Source organism: Psammomys obesus, unplaced genomic scaffold (assembly GCF_907164565.1).
Source record: "Psammomys obesus unplaced genomic scaffold, mPsaObe1.curated_primary_1811, whole genome shotgun sequence".
Classification (NCBI taxonomy): Eukaryota; Metazoa; Chordata; class Mammalia; order Rodentia; family Muridae; genus Psammomys; species Psammomys obesus.
Genome location: NW_026585686.1, coordinates 7,005,755 through 7,022,654, shown reverse-complemented (window position 1 = coordinate 7,022,654; position 16,900 = coordinate 7,005,755). Strand labels below are relative to the sequence as shown.

Below are 16,900 nucleotides of genomic sequence, written 5' to 3'. Positions count from 1 at the left end.
AAATCCAAATTATGAATATGTATTTAGTAACAAGGCACACAGGCATCTAGTGGAAAGAGTAAGGCACTTGTTTTTTTTTATTTTTAATTTTTATTTTTAGTAAGGCAATTGTTTAGTCTGTCACAGGACAGTCACCTATACCAAATTATTTCTAAGAAAGCTGTCAACTCCTTTATTTAGCAACAGAAAACATATAATGATTGAATATCTCATAAGACAGATATTGGAGGCAACTGGAATGTTTAGAATATATTTAGGATTTAAAATTACCTAATTTTTTTTCTCCAATATAACCAGCAATGGTAATTCCTAATCCTTGAACATTTTTAGTGAGTTCCACATCAAATGTCTCACTTTCTTCACTTTTCTGAGTAGATGCATCAACCTAAAGTAGAATCAATAAAAAATTCTTTAGATAAATCAACATGTAAGAAAAACAAGTCAAATTGAAAAGTAAAAGACTCAATTCAAGAGTAATCTGGCCTAGGGCATAACCAACTTTACTATGGAATTGAGCCTTTACATCCTGAATATATAGACTGAGCATGGCGTTTTCATGCAGAAAAGAAAGCTGAACCTCTCCTTATCAAACAAACTTACTATATACATGGAATCATAAAGACTAAATAGTTTCTTATTAACCAAGTATTTTCAGACCTGGCTCATCTTCATTTCTAAAGGAGTTGGGATGTTTAAAGTTCAAAGAAGGCATGTTTTAAGTTGATATCAAAAAGTTAACATCTAGTATTGCCATTTAATCATTTTAATCATCACTTTCTGGACAACCACCTACCAAGAAGAGTAATGACCAGCTGCCACTTACTGAGCAGTTTGATTGTAATGCACTTCGCATGCCTTTATTTCCTACTCCTTATAACAATCTAGAATTCCCTACATCATTTTAAGCCAGTAAGCTAGGTCCAACTTGTGGAAGGCGGCATATAAATATTTCCAACAACAAACAACTAACATCTGGAGAGGTAGAACTCAAATCCCAACGGTGTGGTTGCAGGGTTCCTTTTTGTAATGATGAACAGTTTGTAAGACAGTACAACACAGAGACAGAGCCTCCAAAAGAGAGCTCCTATTGTTAACTACAATTTGTAGTTGATCCTAACACTGTGAATATGAGTGAATATCTCCTGCAGCCATGTTAAAAATAGGCTGGGGACTTACTATTGAAAGAAGTAAATGACACCAAGGAAGTTTTTTTCACATTTTCCTTTTATTTGTTTTGTAACTTAAAGCTATTCATGAAGAAAGTGTGCCTCTCTACACTGTCATCCCCCTGCTCTGGAATTGTGGTTGAAAAGGTATTTCTTGGTTCTAGTCTTCTCTAACAAGTATTTATAGTTATTATTAATTGTATGTTGGACCATAGGTAAGGACTCCCTAAATTAAGCAGAAATGAACTGGCACATGATGTTATCAGTAAGCCATTGGTCCTACACATTGGTGTGATGTCAGACTCTCCAGTCAACCCTAGAAAAAAATGAAGGCAATGGGCTTTAACAGGCATGCAGGATGGAGCTGATCATGAACATTTTCTGCTCTCTGTTAAAGTAAACAGTTATCTCACTGACAGTCCACCTAAATGAAGTATAATTTTACAAGTAAAGTTGGATTTATTTTTTTTCATTGCACATAATTATCTGTGCAAACTTAGCAAAAGTTTAAAGTTTCGATAATTACAAGAAAATGACAGGATGAAATCTGCTTCAATTGAAACAAATGTGTTTTCTATTTTTAATAAGTTATTCGAGTGCTATTTTAGAGGGTGGCAATTTGACTATCGAATGGTTTTAAACAGGGCACAAGCTTCAGAAATGATGATATGCAGAGAATAGACGCTGTCCCAAGCTTTCATTACATCAAGTAGTTTTGGTATTGCGTTCATTTATATATTGCTGAATAAAATGTTTTGTTTTCAACAAAAGAATGCCATCTAAACACTTCCATAAACAAGCTTGCTTTCTTCTTTCCCTCTGTAAAAAATAGCAACCAAATTCAGTCCTAAAAACAACAGAATCATGGAAATTTCAAGTGTTCTAATAAAGTTTAAAAGGCTTGTGGAAGAGGCTAGGTTATTAAAAAAAAGAACTTGCAACAACTGGTTAGAGCAATTTCAATAAAAGAAAACACAGATATTTTACATTCATGAGAAATGGATAAAGTACTGGCATGTGGTTGAAAATTTGTCTAAAAATGGGTAGGATTTGCTTCTAAAATATGGATTTACTTTATTTTAACCACTGTAGTTTTAGGACATTAAACCATTATACCAAATTGGAAATTTTGAAAATTTCCAATTTTTTTCATGTCAATAGGACAAAAATGGGACACTGAACCAATGAATTATGCTCCTATACCATGCCAAAGCACAGCTGCTGCTGTTTTAACCAAATATTTACAACAACCACCACGCATCACAAATCTAGTAATAGTCCATAGCTTGCTTAGCTTAAAACAGTGAAACAAAGAGGTTCTTACACCTCATTCATTCCTACCATACTGGCTTCTGTCACGCATAAGAAACTTCCTAAAGAAAAACTGTTGAAGGCCATGATTAGAATGATGGCCTGGTTTACAAAGGGGCTCCTAAGTAAAGCAAAGACAGACTTAAATATTTGAACAATACAACCCTAAAATTCCATATGTGCTTCAAAAGATGATCCTTACAAAAAGGGTGTTTACAGAAAAGTGTGAAATGATCACCTAAAATCTTTAAGCAAGTTATTCTCAACCAATGAAACATTAGCATCTCTACACATGCTTTTTCTTTTAATACTTACAGATGGGCATTAGCAAGTCTAACTTTTAAATAAATGTCCGAAAGCTATCTGCTTGGACTTTTTTCAGCTACTTACTCGCATCTCTGGTACAGAAGATGGGGAAGAAGAAAGGGTGATGGCCAAAGAGGAGGGTGCTGCAGACTCTTCTATAGCACCTCTAGCAATCATCAGCTTAACTCTATTTCCACACTGCCTAAGGACTTGTGCTACTTGTTCACTGCTCATGCCTGCCAGGTCAGTGTCACCAATCTTTAGAATGTGGTCTCCACTGCACAATCGCCCATGCTGAATTAAAAAAAAAAAAAAAAAAAAAAGATGTTGCATAAATACGATACTTCTATTGTAACTGCACTGAAAAAATTTAAATGATCTAAAGACAATAATAAAAATAACAATAATCTGACCTATGTCAATCATATGAAATAAATGTGTAATTGTATTATTACCTGTCTTCTGAATCATTGTAGCATTATTCAATGTTGTGAAAGCAAACGAAATTCACAGATAATTTCTTAAATTAATAGCTAGTTGTTGTTTTTTTTTTTCAGTTTGATTTGATTTGTAGTTAAGAATTCATAAGAAAAAAGATGACTGTGAATTTTGGTTTTGAGGAACAAAAAGAAAATGTCATTAAGCATAGATAAAGTATAAAGTCACTATGCAAACACAGCCCATATCAATTAGAATGTGATATGAAACACAAAAAAGCACTGGAATGCTCCTACCGTTTCTATCTGGCTATTTCAAATATAAATACCACAAAGAATGCATTTGCAGATAACATCCTAGTGAAAGGAAAATGCAGACAGATGAGAGATATGGACAGGATCAGAAAAACAAACAACAAACAAACAAAAACTCTGAAACGACAGACTGCTTGCTCTACACTGACCTGCACAACAGTTACTAGTGACATGTGGCTGAGGCACACCAGATGTGTGGTCAGTCCAACTAAGGAGTAATCGTGTCCATTTAATTTTAGTGGATTTTGAAGTGACGGTATTTCTATTTTCTGTGTCCTAAGGAAATCCATAGATGTCCTTCCTTTTCTCTTGAGCATCTGAAGCTCATTTGCTATTGCTAGGGGCTGGCCAGTACTTGAATGTCATGTGACTATTAATAGCACTATTGAAAGAGCTGCTGTTTAACTAGGGCTATAATTTATGAATATGAGAACATGTGATGAACTCAGATTCCAATGTTAAAGTTCAAATCCATGAATGAAAGAATAGCTTCATAATTCTATAAAGTTGAAATATTAAACAAAGATAAAAACCACATCAATTTCCACACACGAGAAATGGCAAGTTTCATAAACAACAACAACCCCACAAACTAAACAGAAAACAGGTTATCTCATGTATAAAGATGACACCAGCTATCCAGCACTAAAGGGAAAAGATGGTTGGTTTTACCTCAACAATTACTTTTTTCATAGTGTGTGTGTGTGTGTGTGTGTGTGTGTGTGTGTGTGTGTTTTAATACACAAAACATTTTACTATTATGGTGTGGGGAAGGACACAAGTTACAGTACACATGTGAAGGTCAGAGGTCAACTTTGTTTCCCTCCCTCTGTCTTCCAAAAACTGAACTCAGCTGGGCAGGCTCTCCTCTAGTCTTTCCCCTCTCTCCATTCTTCCCAGTACTCCCTTTTCTCCTTCCTCTACTCCTTCTCCTCCCCAGAAAAGGGGAGCTCCCTCTCCCCTATCAACCTTCTCTAGCACATCAAGTCACATCAGGAATGAGCATTTCTTCATCCCCTAATCCAGGCAAGGCAGCCCTACCAGGAGGAAGTGATCCAAAAGCAGGCAATAGAGTCCATGTTAGAAAGAGCACCCCCACCCTCTACTTGCACCCCATATGAAGACTAAGCATCCCATTGCCTACATATGTGCAGGGGGTACCTAGGTCCAGATCATGCATGCCCCTTAGTTGATGTCTCACTCTCTGAAAACTCCCATAGAACTAGGTTAGTTCTTCTTGGTCTTCTTGTGAGGTTCCTGTCCCCTCCAGGTCCTTTCATCTTTCCACCAACACTTCCACGGGACCCCCGGAGCTCCACTCCATGATTGGATGTGGGGAGAATGGAGGTGGGAGGGGAGAGGGCTGGGAACAAAAAGGGTAACTGAGCAGGGACATCTCTTGGTCAAGCTGGAGGCCTGCAACAGGGTAGGGTCCTGGGAGGTCATGGGTCTGACTCTAGCTGAGACTCCTAACAGGGGAAGACATGAAGACTGAAGTGACCACCTCTTAGCCAGGCAGATCTAGTGGAAGGAGGAGAACAAACAACCCACCAACAAAACCTTTGATCCAAAAATTACCCTGCCTATAAGAAGTTCAGGGATAAAGAGAGACCAAAGATTGAGGGAAAGTCCAACCAATGACCCAACCCATGGTAGAGAGACACAGCCTGTGACTCTAATAGCAATACTCTGGTATGCTTGCAAACAGGCACCTAACTTGACTGTCCACTGGGAGGCTCCAGCTAGCCCCAGGACAGATACTCTGACTTGTAGCTAAGCATGGGGTAGAGCTTCAGGGGTCCCGTTGTGTGGTTTTAACCAACTGTTAGGTTTACAAATATATAAGTATCAAATAAAGGGTAGATGTTTCTTTTCTATAGGGATTGGAATCATCAGCCTGGCTGAGTCTACAATTCTGTAGGGTCTTCAGTGCACTGCCTACAACTGTATTTAAGTAAGATCCATACCCACTTTCAAAGTATTCTCTTCTAAGTCTAAGCAAGTACTTGAAAGTCAATCTAATAAAAGTAAAGATTCTTAGTTGATAAAATTTCCCAATGAAACCACAGTTTGGGTGAACAGAAAAAAGAACTATCATTGTAGCTCACCTGGTCTGCTACTCCTCCAGGCAGAATGGTCTTGACTATCACACCAGTTGCTTTTCCTCCTATGATGCCAAATCCCAGACCGGATCCATCATTTACCAGTTCTATAGTTTCCACGTGCTGCCAGTGAATCTAAAATGAAAGATTTTTGATGAGTTGTTGTTTTGTTTTGTTTTGTTTTTTGAGTTAAATACTGAGTTCATATAGAATCATGAGTGCTAACCAGTCTGGCTTTTCCTTTTTTCAACAGCCTACTTCCACTCTTGATAACATCTTTCTTACAGTTATCAATACATCATTATAGTGACTGTATTTAACCTATAGAAACAAGCACTGGTTTTTTTAAAGATATTTGTAAAACTTCCTTGAAAAGAAGTTCCAACACAACAGCTACCCTAGATTAGTAAAGTCCTCTGGCTAATCATTCCTTGAGGCAGGATGCTAATTTGTATAAGTTTATACCATCACTGACTGCTAACTATAACCACATAATGAAAGTGGCACACACTTGCAATCCCATCACTCAGGAGGCACAGGCAGGCAGATCTCTGAGAGCTCAGGGCCAGACTGATCTACAAGAGTTTCAGGCCATCCATAGAGAGATCACACACAGGCATGCAAAAGAAGAAAGGGAAACGAAGGGAAGGAAAAAGAGAAAAGAAAGAGGAAAGAGAAAAAAGAGAGAAGTGAAGAAAAAAGGGAAGAGAAAAAAGAGAAAAGAAGAAAGGAAAGGAAAAAAGAAATGAAAAAAAGAAAGAGAAAGTGAAATAAAGCAAAATAACTTTTATCTACTTATAGGTAAAGTAAATTTTACTAAGAGACTCCATTTTTTATTACTGTTGTCAAAGAACCATGCAACGTAAAGACTATTTTTAAAATCTGAAATTTAATCATAGCTCAAAAATAAATATCCCAAGTAGGAATACATAACAAACATAATAGTAATAAAAAGTCCCTAAAAATTTAAAAGCAAGTAAACAAACCCAAGAGACTTATAAGGAAATGACAGGTATTGGAAAATGGGCACAGCTGCAAAGGGCCAGAAGTGGTGCATTCTATTCCTTGTTTACTCACGGGATTTGAATGGGCTGAAATTGTACTGGCCGCAGAGGGAGAGCGGGAAATTTGGGGGCTGGAGATCTGAGGCAAGGAGCCTCTGGTGATAACCAGCTGTACAGTGTCTTTGGCCTTCTGCAGGATACTGATGGCCTGCTGGTGTGTGATTGTCTGATCCAGGGCCTGGCCATTGATGGCTAGGATCTGGTCAGTCTCCTTCAGTCTGCCATCTCTAATGAGGAAGAAAATGAAGTAATGAAAGATATGAATGTTCTCAAGGCTATGACAGCACCTGTGGCCTGAAGAGTTCAGGTCACTTTAATCCTACTGTAGAACATACATATTTTACCTGAAACTTTTACCTGAAACTCTACTTTTACAAGTGCCATGATTTGGCTCCAGCACTTGTGGCAACTCCATTGAACCACTGTCAAAGGTCTCTTTTTCATCAACTGCTGACTAACCCTAGCACTCATTAACATACAGTCCTTTATTAAATGAAAACACATATTTCTTTCTGCTCTGAGTATATTAACACACAATTCAAACAATAATGGGGTAGTTCGGGTGATTTTTATTCAACATGAGCTCCAGTATACTCACAGGTTTCTTTCTGTACTAAATTGCAATTAGTTTATGGCTATTTAAAAGCTACTCTCTATTTTATGTGTGTATAAGCATGCACATGGCTGCTTGTGCACCTGTGTAGGGAGAACACATGTTGACAATGAATGTCTTCCTCTATTGTTCTGCACCTCACTTTTGAGACAATCTCTCAGAGAGTGCAAAGGCCATCTTCACTGGTGGGCCAGCAAACACTGGCTTGTGCCTATCTCTGCTATCTCAGTGCTGGGTTGGAGATATGTGCCTCCTCATCTGGCTTTTTTTTTTTTTTTTATGAGAGAATGTATTGAGAGTCCAAATTTAGGTCCTCACACTTGCACAGCAAGAACTTCAGCTGCCTCAGCCACCTTGTGACTCACTTTAATAGACTTGCCTTATAATCCCCAAATATTAACACCTTCTAAAATTGGTTAATATCGGATCAATTCAGCTTTTTGTTTGCATTCATTTCTTCCTCTAGTGATCAAAACCCTTCTGATTGTTAACATCAAGAACAAAAAAAGTTGTTTTGACAATCTCACCTGTGGGCCACACTGCCCTCTTGAATCTCCTGTACAAATATCCCCAGCTCTCCCCTGTTTTCACTTCTGAGCCCAACAACACTAAACCCAAGGCCTCCACATGGAGGCTTGAGCAGCTCAAATACTTCCACATGGCGACCCTATTCAGGAAACAAAACAGGAAGTAAAATTAAGACCCAATTACTAGCTGGTGGCAATGGTGCATCTTTTTAGTCTCAGCTCTTGGGACAAAGACAGGATGATAAAGAGTTGTATGCAAGCCTGGGCTGTAGAGGGAAAGAAGCCGAGCCCAGATTCCATAGCAAAATCAAAATTAAACTAAAAAAAAAAAAAAAAAAAAAAAAACCTCAAATCAAACTAAAACAAACAACAAACATCATATAACAGTCATCTTGAGGGGTATTACTCTGTGTATCAAAAAGAAGGAACTAGAAAAAGATCAGTTTAGCACTCATCACCTAGAATAGAACATCTCATTTTTCCAGAAGAGTATTTCTGGATTGTGGCATAAAATACTCAATTTAAAATGTGATCATTTTCCCAAATGATCAGCCTTGAAAACATAAACATGCAAATGACATTATACAGACTAAGCAGGTTGTATTTATGTATTTAGAAACAAACACACACAGTTCAAGCTAACTGGAAGCAGTGTAGACGGTCAATCCTAACCATAAATTTATGAGGAATGCAACTTTTTATCTGCAATTATGTGTCAGATTCATCAGCGTTTTGTCCAGATCATCTGGCCCCTAGAGGTCAGTCTCTCACTCTCTTAGCTCCAGATATGTTGACTTTACTGTACCTCACTCAACTGAAGTGCTCACACTAGGAGTTAGGTAAAAAAAAAAAAAAAATCCACATTTACACCTTTATTTCATTAGTATCTACTCAACATATATGTGTGGGTGTGGGTGTCTGTTGTGTGTGTGTAATTAATAAAAAAGAAGAAAAGACACCATGAATTTGAAAGGGTTTGGCAGGAGGAAAGGAAGGTGAAATTGATGTACTATAATCTCAAAAAAATAAATAAAATAAAATGTAATAGAAAAATCTGAATCGCACAAATTTCCATAAAATTCTATTTTCATTCCAAAATTATTCAGGTATATAAATGCTATTGCATTTTTAAATGGATTACTTGGTTTTTGGTGTTTAACTTATTGAGTTCTTTATATATTCTGTCAGATATAGGGTTGGCTTTATATTGAGGTCTCTGATCTACTCCGACTTTACTTTTGTGCAAGGTGCTAAACATGAATCTATTTACATTTTTCTACATATAGATATCCATGTTAGACCAGCACCAGTTGTTGAAGACGCGGTCTCTTTTCCATTGTATGGTTTTGGCTTCTTTGTAAAAAATCAAGTATCCATAGGTGTATGGGTTTATTTCTGGATCTTCTATTCGATTCCACTGATTGGCCAGTCTACTTCTATGCCAGTACCATAGTGTTTTTATTACTGTTGCTCTATAGTATCTAGACCCCTTGCTCAGATGTAGCCCATATGCAACTCAGTCTCCATGGGGTTCCTTAGTAAGGGGAGCAGGGGCTGTCTCTAGCATGAACTTGGTTGCCTGCTCTTTGACCACCTCACCATGGTGAGGTGTCCTTATTAGGCCACAAAGAAAGAGAATCCAGATAGTCCTGATGAGACCTGATAGGCCAAAATCAGAGAGTAAGGGAGGAGAACCTCCCCTATCAGTGGACTAGGGGAGGGACATAAGAGGGGGAAGAAGGAGGAAGGATGGGAACAGGGGGAGATGAGGAAGGGGGCTACAGCTTGGATACAAAGTAAATAAATTGTAATAAAGAATAATAATAGTAATAATAAAAATAATGAAAAATTAAAATTTAAAAATAAATAAATGCTACTTCATTCCTTCAATTTTCCTGGAATCAGACACCTTCTTAAAAACATCCAGTGCTGCTCCTTGGTATATACCCAAAATTTGCTCAAGTACACAACAAGGACATTTGTTCAACCATGTTTGTAGCAGCTTTATTTGTAATAGCCAGAACCTGGAAACAACCCAGATGTCCATCAACGGAGGAATGGATACAGAAATTGTGGTATTTTTACACAATGGAATACTACTCAGCAATCAAAAAGGAGGAAATCATGAAATTTGCAGGCAAATGGTGGGATCTAGAAAAGATCATTCTGAGTGAAGTATCCCAGAAGGAGAAAGACAAACATGGTATACACTTGCTTATATAGACCTACAAGATATGATAAACATAATGAAATCTACACACCTAAAGAAGATAATCAAGAAAGCAGACACTGGCAAAGATGATCAATCCTCATTTAGAAAGACAAATGGGATGTGTATTGAACATATGACAGGAGTCTACCGAAGAAGGCATCTGAAAGACTCTACCTAGCAGTGTTTCAAAGCAGACACTAAGACTCATAACCAAACCCTCGGCAGAGTGCAGGGAATCATATGAAAGAAGGGGAGTTAGTATGATATGGAAAGGATAGGAGCTCTAAAAGGACCAAATATATCCGGGCACAGGGTCTTTTCTGAGACTGACACTCAACCAAGAACCATCTATGGATATAACCTAGAACTTCTGCTCAGATGTGGCCCGTGGTAGCTCAGTAAGCAAGTAGTTTCCCAAAGTAAAGGGAACAAGGGCTATTTCTAACAGGATCTGAAGGGCAGGCTCTTTGACCTCCCCCCACCAGGGGGGGAGCAGTCCTGTTAGGCCACAGAGGAGGACTTTGCAGCCAGCCCTGAAGATGCCTGATAAAACAAGGTCAAATGAAAGGGGAGGAGGTCCTCCCCTATCAGTGGACTTGGAAAGGGGCAGGGAGGAGACCAGGGAGGGAGTGTGGGGTTTGGGAGGGAATGAGGGAGCTGGATACAGCTGGGACACAGAGTTAACAAAATGTAACTAATAAGAAAAATAAAATAAAAAAAAAAACTATTTCTAAAGAAAAAAAAAAGAAAAGAAAAAACAAAAAACATCCAGTGCTGATTCACAAGAAGAAACACTCCTACCTGGGCCATGTTTTTGATGAGCTGATCAAGTTCATCACAAGCAGGCTTCCCATCCATGACAGGTGGTCCAGAAATTGCTTCCAAGTTCCCATTATTTGGAGACAGCAAAAGTGCTTCACTTTGCAGATTAGCAGAGCTGAGCTGAGGTGTGTGGGCATGGTCAGCATTTGTAGTTGCCAAAGTAGCAATGCTTACCTAGGAGGACGCAGAGCTTATTAGTGACGAATCTAGTGCACTTAAGTCATCTGCTGTCGTTCTGCACTGGTGTGGGGGGACGTGAGGATGGCCTTGCAACCATTGTTCTCTTAAATTCTGGGTTAATGATTCTCAAACAAAGCCTGGCAATCTGACCAACCCCTGCTACCACAGGAACAACAACACCAAAAAAGATTATTTCATTTGGCAAAACAGAACATCACAATGGCTATTACATGCTCCAAATAAAGATACCTGAAAGCAGTGTATACCTGAATTCAGTCTTAACTGTGGAAAGTAGACACTCAATCCTTACTGTGCAGAGTCAGTCCTAACTAAACACTTCTACAAAGTATCAAGAACACAAAATTTGTCTACAGTTATGTGTCAGAAAGATTCATCAGTGTTCTGTTCAGAACAGATGTGTCCCTGTTCCTCACTACCAAGGACCATGCATGGCCTGGACCTAGATCCCCTAGATGTAGCAGATGGACACCTCAGGCTTCATGTGGGTCCTCTAGTAAGGGAAGCAGGGGCTGTTTCTGACACGGACACTGTTGCCTGCTTTTTGATCACTTCCCCCTGGTGGGGCTGCCTCACCAGGGAGAAGAGGCATGCCCTCAGTACTGATGCTACTTGATGTGCTGGGGTGAGTTGGTGGGTGGGTGGGCCCCCTTTTCTGAGGAGTAAGGAAGGGGGTATAGGGAGAAGAGGAAGGGTGGGACCGGTAGGAGAGAAGGGACAGGGCTATGATCAGGATAAAAACGAATAAAGTAATTAATTTTTTAAAAGTTTGTTACTCATCCTGAAAAATAAAGCAGGAACCTTATCGAGTTACCAAAGTTACCAAAATTTTACCATTATATTTTCTACCTCTAGTCACTCATGAAAAAGAGGAAGGAAGCTTCTGGGAAGTCTTTCAAATGCCTATTTTCAAATCTGCAGCAGGCATGATCAGTTATTATTTTTTAAAAGCAAGCTTCTTTTGCCAAGAGTAGGGTTTTTTTGTTTTGTTTGGTTTTTTTTTTGGTTTTTTTTTTTTTCTTTTATCCCCCACCATGGCAACTTCAGCAAAGTCTGCCGGAAGAAGACACACTGCTCAGGTTGAAGCAGATGGCATAATAAAATTTGTGACAGGCTGAAGATCCCACACACCAGGACCTATGGTATGTTTGCATATTGAATAATGTTTGGACTTCAGCTACAGTAAGCCAGAGTGAACAAACCCCGTTCCAGGAATAGATGGTCTTTCTATAAGAAATTAATCACCGAAGTACAAGCTCTGACATTATGGAGGACCAGGGCCAAGGGTACTGCAAGAGTAAAATCACTGGAGTGCAAGCATCACTACAATGTCAAGATCATTCGTTAACGGTCCAATGGGTGTTGCTGACTTCCCTGGACTCTCGTCTGCTCCTGAGGTTTCATACAAGTGGAGTGCCACATATACTTTCTTAAAACAGCCCATGTATTTTAAAACTGTCATTTAATTATACCACCAAAAGACTTGTTTTTAAGTGTGGCGTTTTATATTCGTAGGCACATTTTGATTTGGTTTCAACTACTAATGTAAATGGTTTTCTAACCCAGGCATTGGTGCACGCCTGCACTCAGACCCAGCTCTCGGGAGGCTGAGGCAGGAAGATCTCAAGGTTGAGACCAGCCTAGGGTAGCAAGAATGTCCATGTCCAAAAAAATAGCATAAAGTTAAAATAAAGATCTTTTCTGTTACATAATTCAAGTCACGGGAATTAACCTTACTTGTTAACTCCTGGCATGTTATTTGAGTCTCAAAAGAGCTTCTCTGTGCCCAATAAACAAACACATATTAATTGAAGAACTTCAGTTAATGCTGCTACCTTAAATAAGACTTAAATGAAGATTGTGTAGACTTTAATTGAAAATTTTGCCAACTGTACGTGCCCGGACAGGATCTAGCATGGTTCTAGTCATTAGAAGTATGAGAATCCTTCTTACAAGACATTCTAAATCACTACAGATCTTTCCTCAGTTTTAAACTTTCATCAAATATAACCAATCCACCATAATTAATTTATTCAGAAGAATTTTAGGTTTCCATAGAAAAAAGTTTACATCACACATGTAATATAACTTCATAAAATTATAAAATAAACATAAGTGGCAGACTGTCAAAACATGGTCCAAACATGGAGTACTGTCAGGAGAATTCTGAATGCTTTTGAGAAAATGCCAAGAAAACAAGGTAAGTATTGTGACCTCAGTTCTTTCAAAACACAGAATTATTCCTGGAAGTATTATTTGTGTTCCTTTCAGGTATAGTAGATAGGAGTGAGTTCACTTCAGATTATTCATTACAACTGGCTATTCCTATCTGTTTATATGCCTATATAGAAAAAAAGGACATGGTTTTGCCACATATAGATTGTCCTTGTGATTGTACACACTACTCAGGTGACTTTTCTTAACCCTCAGAGTACAAACTGTCTGATGCCCTGAATAAAATTGGTCATTGCATGAGACTTTAGTCTCCCAGGCCCCACTGCCTCCAGAGCAGTAACAGCAGATAGCTTTAAAAATATATTTAAACAAATCTACACGTAGCTGATAAGAGCCAAAGATGTACACAAACTAGCACAACTGGGCAGCTGAAGTACTGTGGCTGCCATAGCTCAACCTGCTTTACAGAATAATTGGGCACCATCTATATCTAGTACGTCACTCAGATGTAGCTGTCCTGGGGATCTACCATACAGCAGGATCCCAAGAAACCAAGAACTCACTTTAGCTCAAAATGCAATTAAGCTTACCTTCTGGGAATGCTTACATGAGAGATCCCCTTATCAAACTAAACAACTAGAAGGCAAAATATAGTATAAGAAAAGAAATGAGGAAGTCTAGCATGCTTGGCCATTGAGAAACAGAGCAGTAGTTATAGGCCACACTGAAGAAGAGGGGCATATATAAAAGCCAAGACCACTGCCATCCATCTCCTTTAGAGAATCCTGACTACAGCACATCACAGTGACACAGCTCACATCGTAAGCAGAGAAAATCTGAAAAGCCATGAGAACAAAGCCTCACCTTGTCATGAAAGAAGAAAAAAATCCCTTCTCAAGGAAAATAAGGCCACAAGTGAGACGAGTAACGATAAACCAAGATATAAACCAGAGGAGACGGCGTATGCCGAAATAGACAGACCAGAAGACCATGATTCAAGGGCCTCTGTCTTCACATAAATAAGTAAATTATATATATATAATTTATATATATATATATAAATTTCTAAGATATATATATATATATATATATATATATATATATATACACATAGATATACCTTAGAAACTGGGAATAAATTCCTATTGTCTTCACAACACAGGTATAGAAACATACGTTAACTTAGATTTCAAGAAAAAAAAAATACCAGAGTAAATTTGGGTGCAGAAAGAGCCTAATCTTAGATGGAAGGTCCATAATTAAAGAATATAAAAAACGGTTTAAAATGTTAGTGAATCAATATCAATTACTGAAAACACTGGATCTTATGAAGCTGTGGACTCTGGAAGATCTATGAGATCCAGTGCATGCAGCTACACAAAGGACAGCAATGGGATAAACTGCACAGAAGGGTTTTAAGTTCTTCACGTCTTCCATGTGGTAACAGCGTTGACTGAATGAAGTGAATCAGTGACACTTACATCTGACAGGACAAGAGGCCAGTATGCAAAATATATCAGAAGACTCAGAAGTCATTTAAAAATGAGAGAAACCAGAAACATTTCACTAAATAGGATACAGGACTGGAAAATAGGCACAAAAACATGTTGAGCTTCATGAGGAAGAATCTATTAAAAGCATACAAATTACCATTTTATATCTCCTGAAATAGTGAGGATGTAGAAAAAGCATAAATACATTCTTACTGGCAAATAAATTGGTAGTTTTTGGGAAAAAATATGCATGAATTAGCCATGCAACCTCCTGAGCATTATTTAGTAACAAAATCCTAGGCTGAAAACTAGACATGATAGTACCTGTCAGTGATACAGAGGGCTGAGGTAAGAGGATTGTGAATTCAAGAACAGCCGATGACATAAAGTGGAAATCTGCTTCAACAACAAAAACACAACAACTTCAATCTATATTGACAAAAAACTTTACATAACTGTTCACAGTAGCAACTTTATCTGTAATAGTAATAATACTGGAAACAAATAAAGCTCCCTTCAAAAGATACATCCAAACCATAGGTCAGTACCTAGTAATAAAAAGGAACAAAATATTAATACAATTGGATTAATTTCAAGAGTATTATACTATGTAGAAACATAGGCTCAAAATGTTCTATCTTTATGAAATGATTACTTATTTAAAAAAAACTAAAATCTACCAGATTTATTAATCTAATAAACACAGTAGCTTACTTGATAAAATGTAACAGTAGTCTTAATATACACCAACAATGTACTCCCATAAAAATAACACAAAAATTTAACTATTTTGAAACTGATCTTACCAAAGAGAAAGACCCCTATAACAAAAACTTCATGACAATGAAAAGAGAAATTAGAGACAATACCAGATATGGAAACATATTCAATGCTCCTTGATTGACAGATTATTAGAACGACTACTATCAAAATTTATCTACAGCTTTAATTCAATAGCTACCATAATTCCTATTCATATTTTACAGATTTAGAAAAAACAATTCACAAAATTAGATAAAATGACAATTGACCACACCAAAAAAAAAAAAAAAAAATCTAAGGAATAAGAATACTGCAACACATTTCCCAACACCCATCCTCAAAATATAGTACAGAGCTATAGTGATAAAGGCAGATGATGCTGGGAGAAAAGCAGATGAGTAAACAACAGAATAGACCAGAGGACCTGGAAATAAGACACAAAGCTAAAGCTACTTAATTTTTGACAAAGTGGGCTAAACACATGTTGTGATTAAAAGATAGCCTATTCAACAAATGGTGCTGGCAAAACTGGATATCACCTTATAGAAGAGTGAAACAAGATGTATCTATTACATCTTGTACAAAAATAAATTTAAATGAACCAAGTATCTTAATTTAAAACTTTAAACATTGACACTTCTAGAAGGAAACATAGGGAATACTTTTTAGGACACTGGGATACACAAGAACTTTCTCAATAGAGCATAACACCTATCCCCAAGTATCAACAGATGGAACTCAGTGAAAATAAAATGTGTTTGTACAGCCAAGGAAACTTTCAGCAGAGCAAATAGACACCCACAGAGTAGAAGAGAATCTTACAAGTTACAACTTCACACAAAGATTTTCAGAAATTAAATCAAACAGCAAGGAAATAATACTTCCAATCAACAAATGGTCTAATTAATTGAACAGAGGTTTTTTAAAAAATAAAACACAAAAGGTGGATACCTATATTTTAAAAGTGCTAACTAATCAGAAAGGAATAAGTAAAAGTATCACTATTTGCAGATAATATGATAGTATACATGAGCAACCCCAAAAATTCCACCAGTGAACTCCTTCAACTGATAAACACCTTCAGCAAAGTGGCTGGATACAAAATTAACCCCCCAAAAATCAGTAGCCCTCTTGTATACGAAAAAGAAAAGGGCCCAGAAAGAAATTAGGGAAACTACATTCTTCACAATAGCCACTAATAACATAAAGTACCTTGGTGTGACTCTAACCCAGCAAGTGAAAAAACTGTTTGAAAAAAACTTTAAGTCTCTGAAGAAAGAAATCAAAGAAAATATCAGAAGATGGAAAGATCTCCCATTCTCATAGATCTGTAGGATTAACACAGGGAAAATGGCCATCCTGCCAAAAGCAATCTATAGATTCAGTGCAATTCCTAT

The 16,900-nt window shown here is 37.6% G+C and overlaps 1 protein-coding gene across 4 annotated transcripts in view; it reads right to left on the bottom strand.

Annotated features, from left to right (window-relative positions):
- The window catches only part of Mpdz (multiple PDZ domain crumbs cell polarity complex component), a 169,500-nt gene that overhangs the window by 102,548 nt on the left and 50,052 nt on the right, over positions 1 to 16,900 (bottom strand). For all 4 annotated transcript variants that reach the window (XM_055629876.1, XM_055629885.1, XM_055629895.1 and 1 more), the window contains exons 4-9: positions 10,855 to 11,049; positions 7,842 to 7,981; positions 6,715 to 6,928; positions 5,644 to 5,772; positions 2,868 to 3,077; positions 271 to 385 (exon numbers count right to left, since the gene is read on the bottom strand). In XM_055629876.1, coding sequence (XP_055485851.1) covers positions 271 to 385; positions 2,868 to 3,077; positions 5,644 to 5,772; positions 6,715 to 6,928; positions 7,842 to 7,981; positions 10,855 to 11,049 — 1,003 coding nt within the window. The remainder of the gene's footprint in view (positions 1 to 270; positions 386 to 2,867; positions 3,078 to 5,643; positions 5,773 to 6,714; positions 6,929 to 7,841; positions 7,982 to 10,854; positions 11,050 to 16,900) is intronic.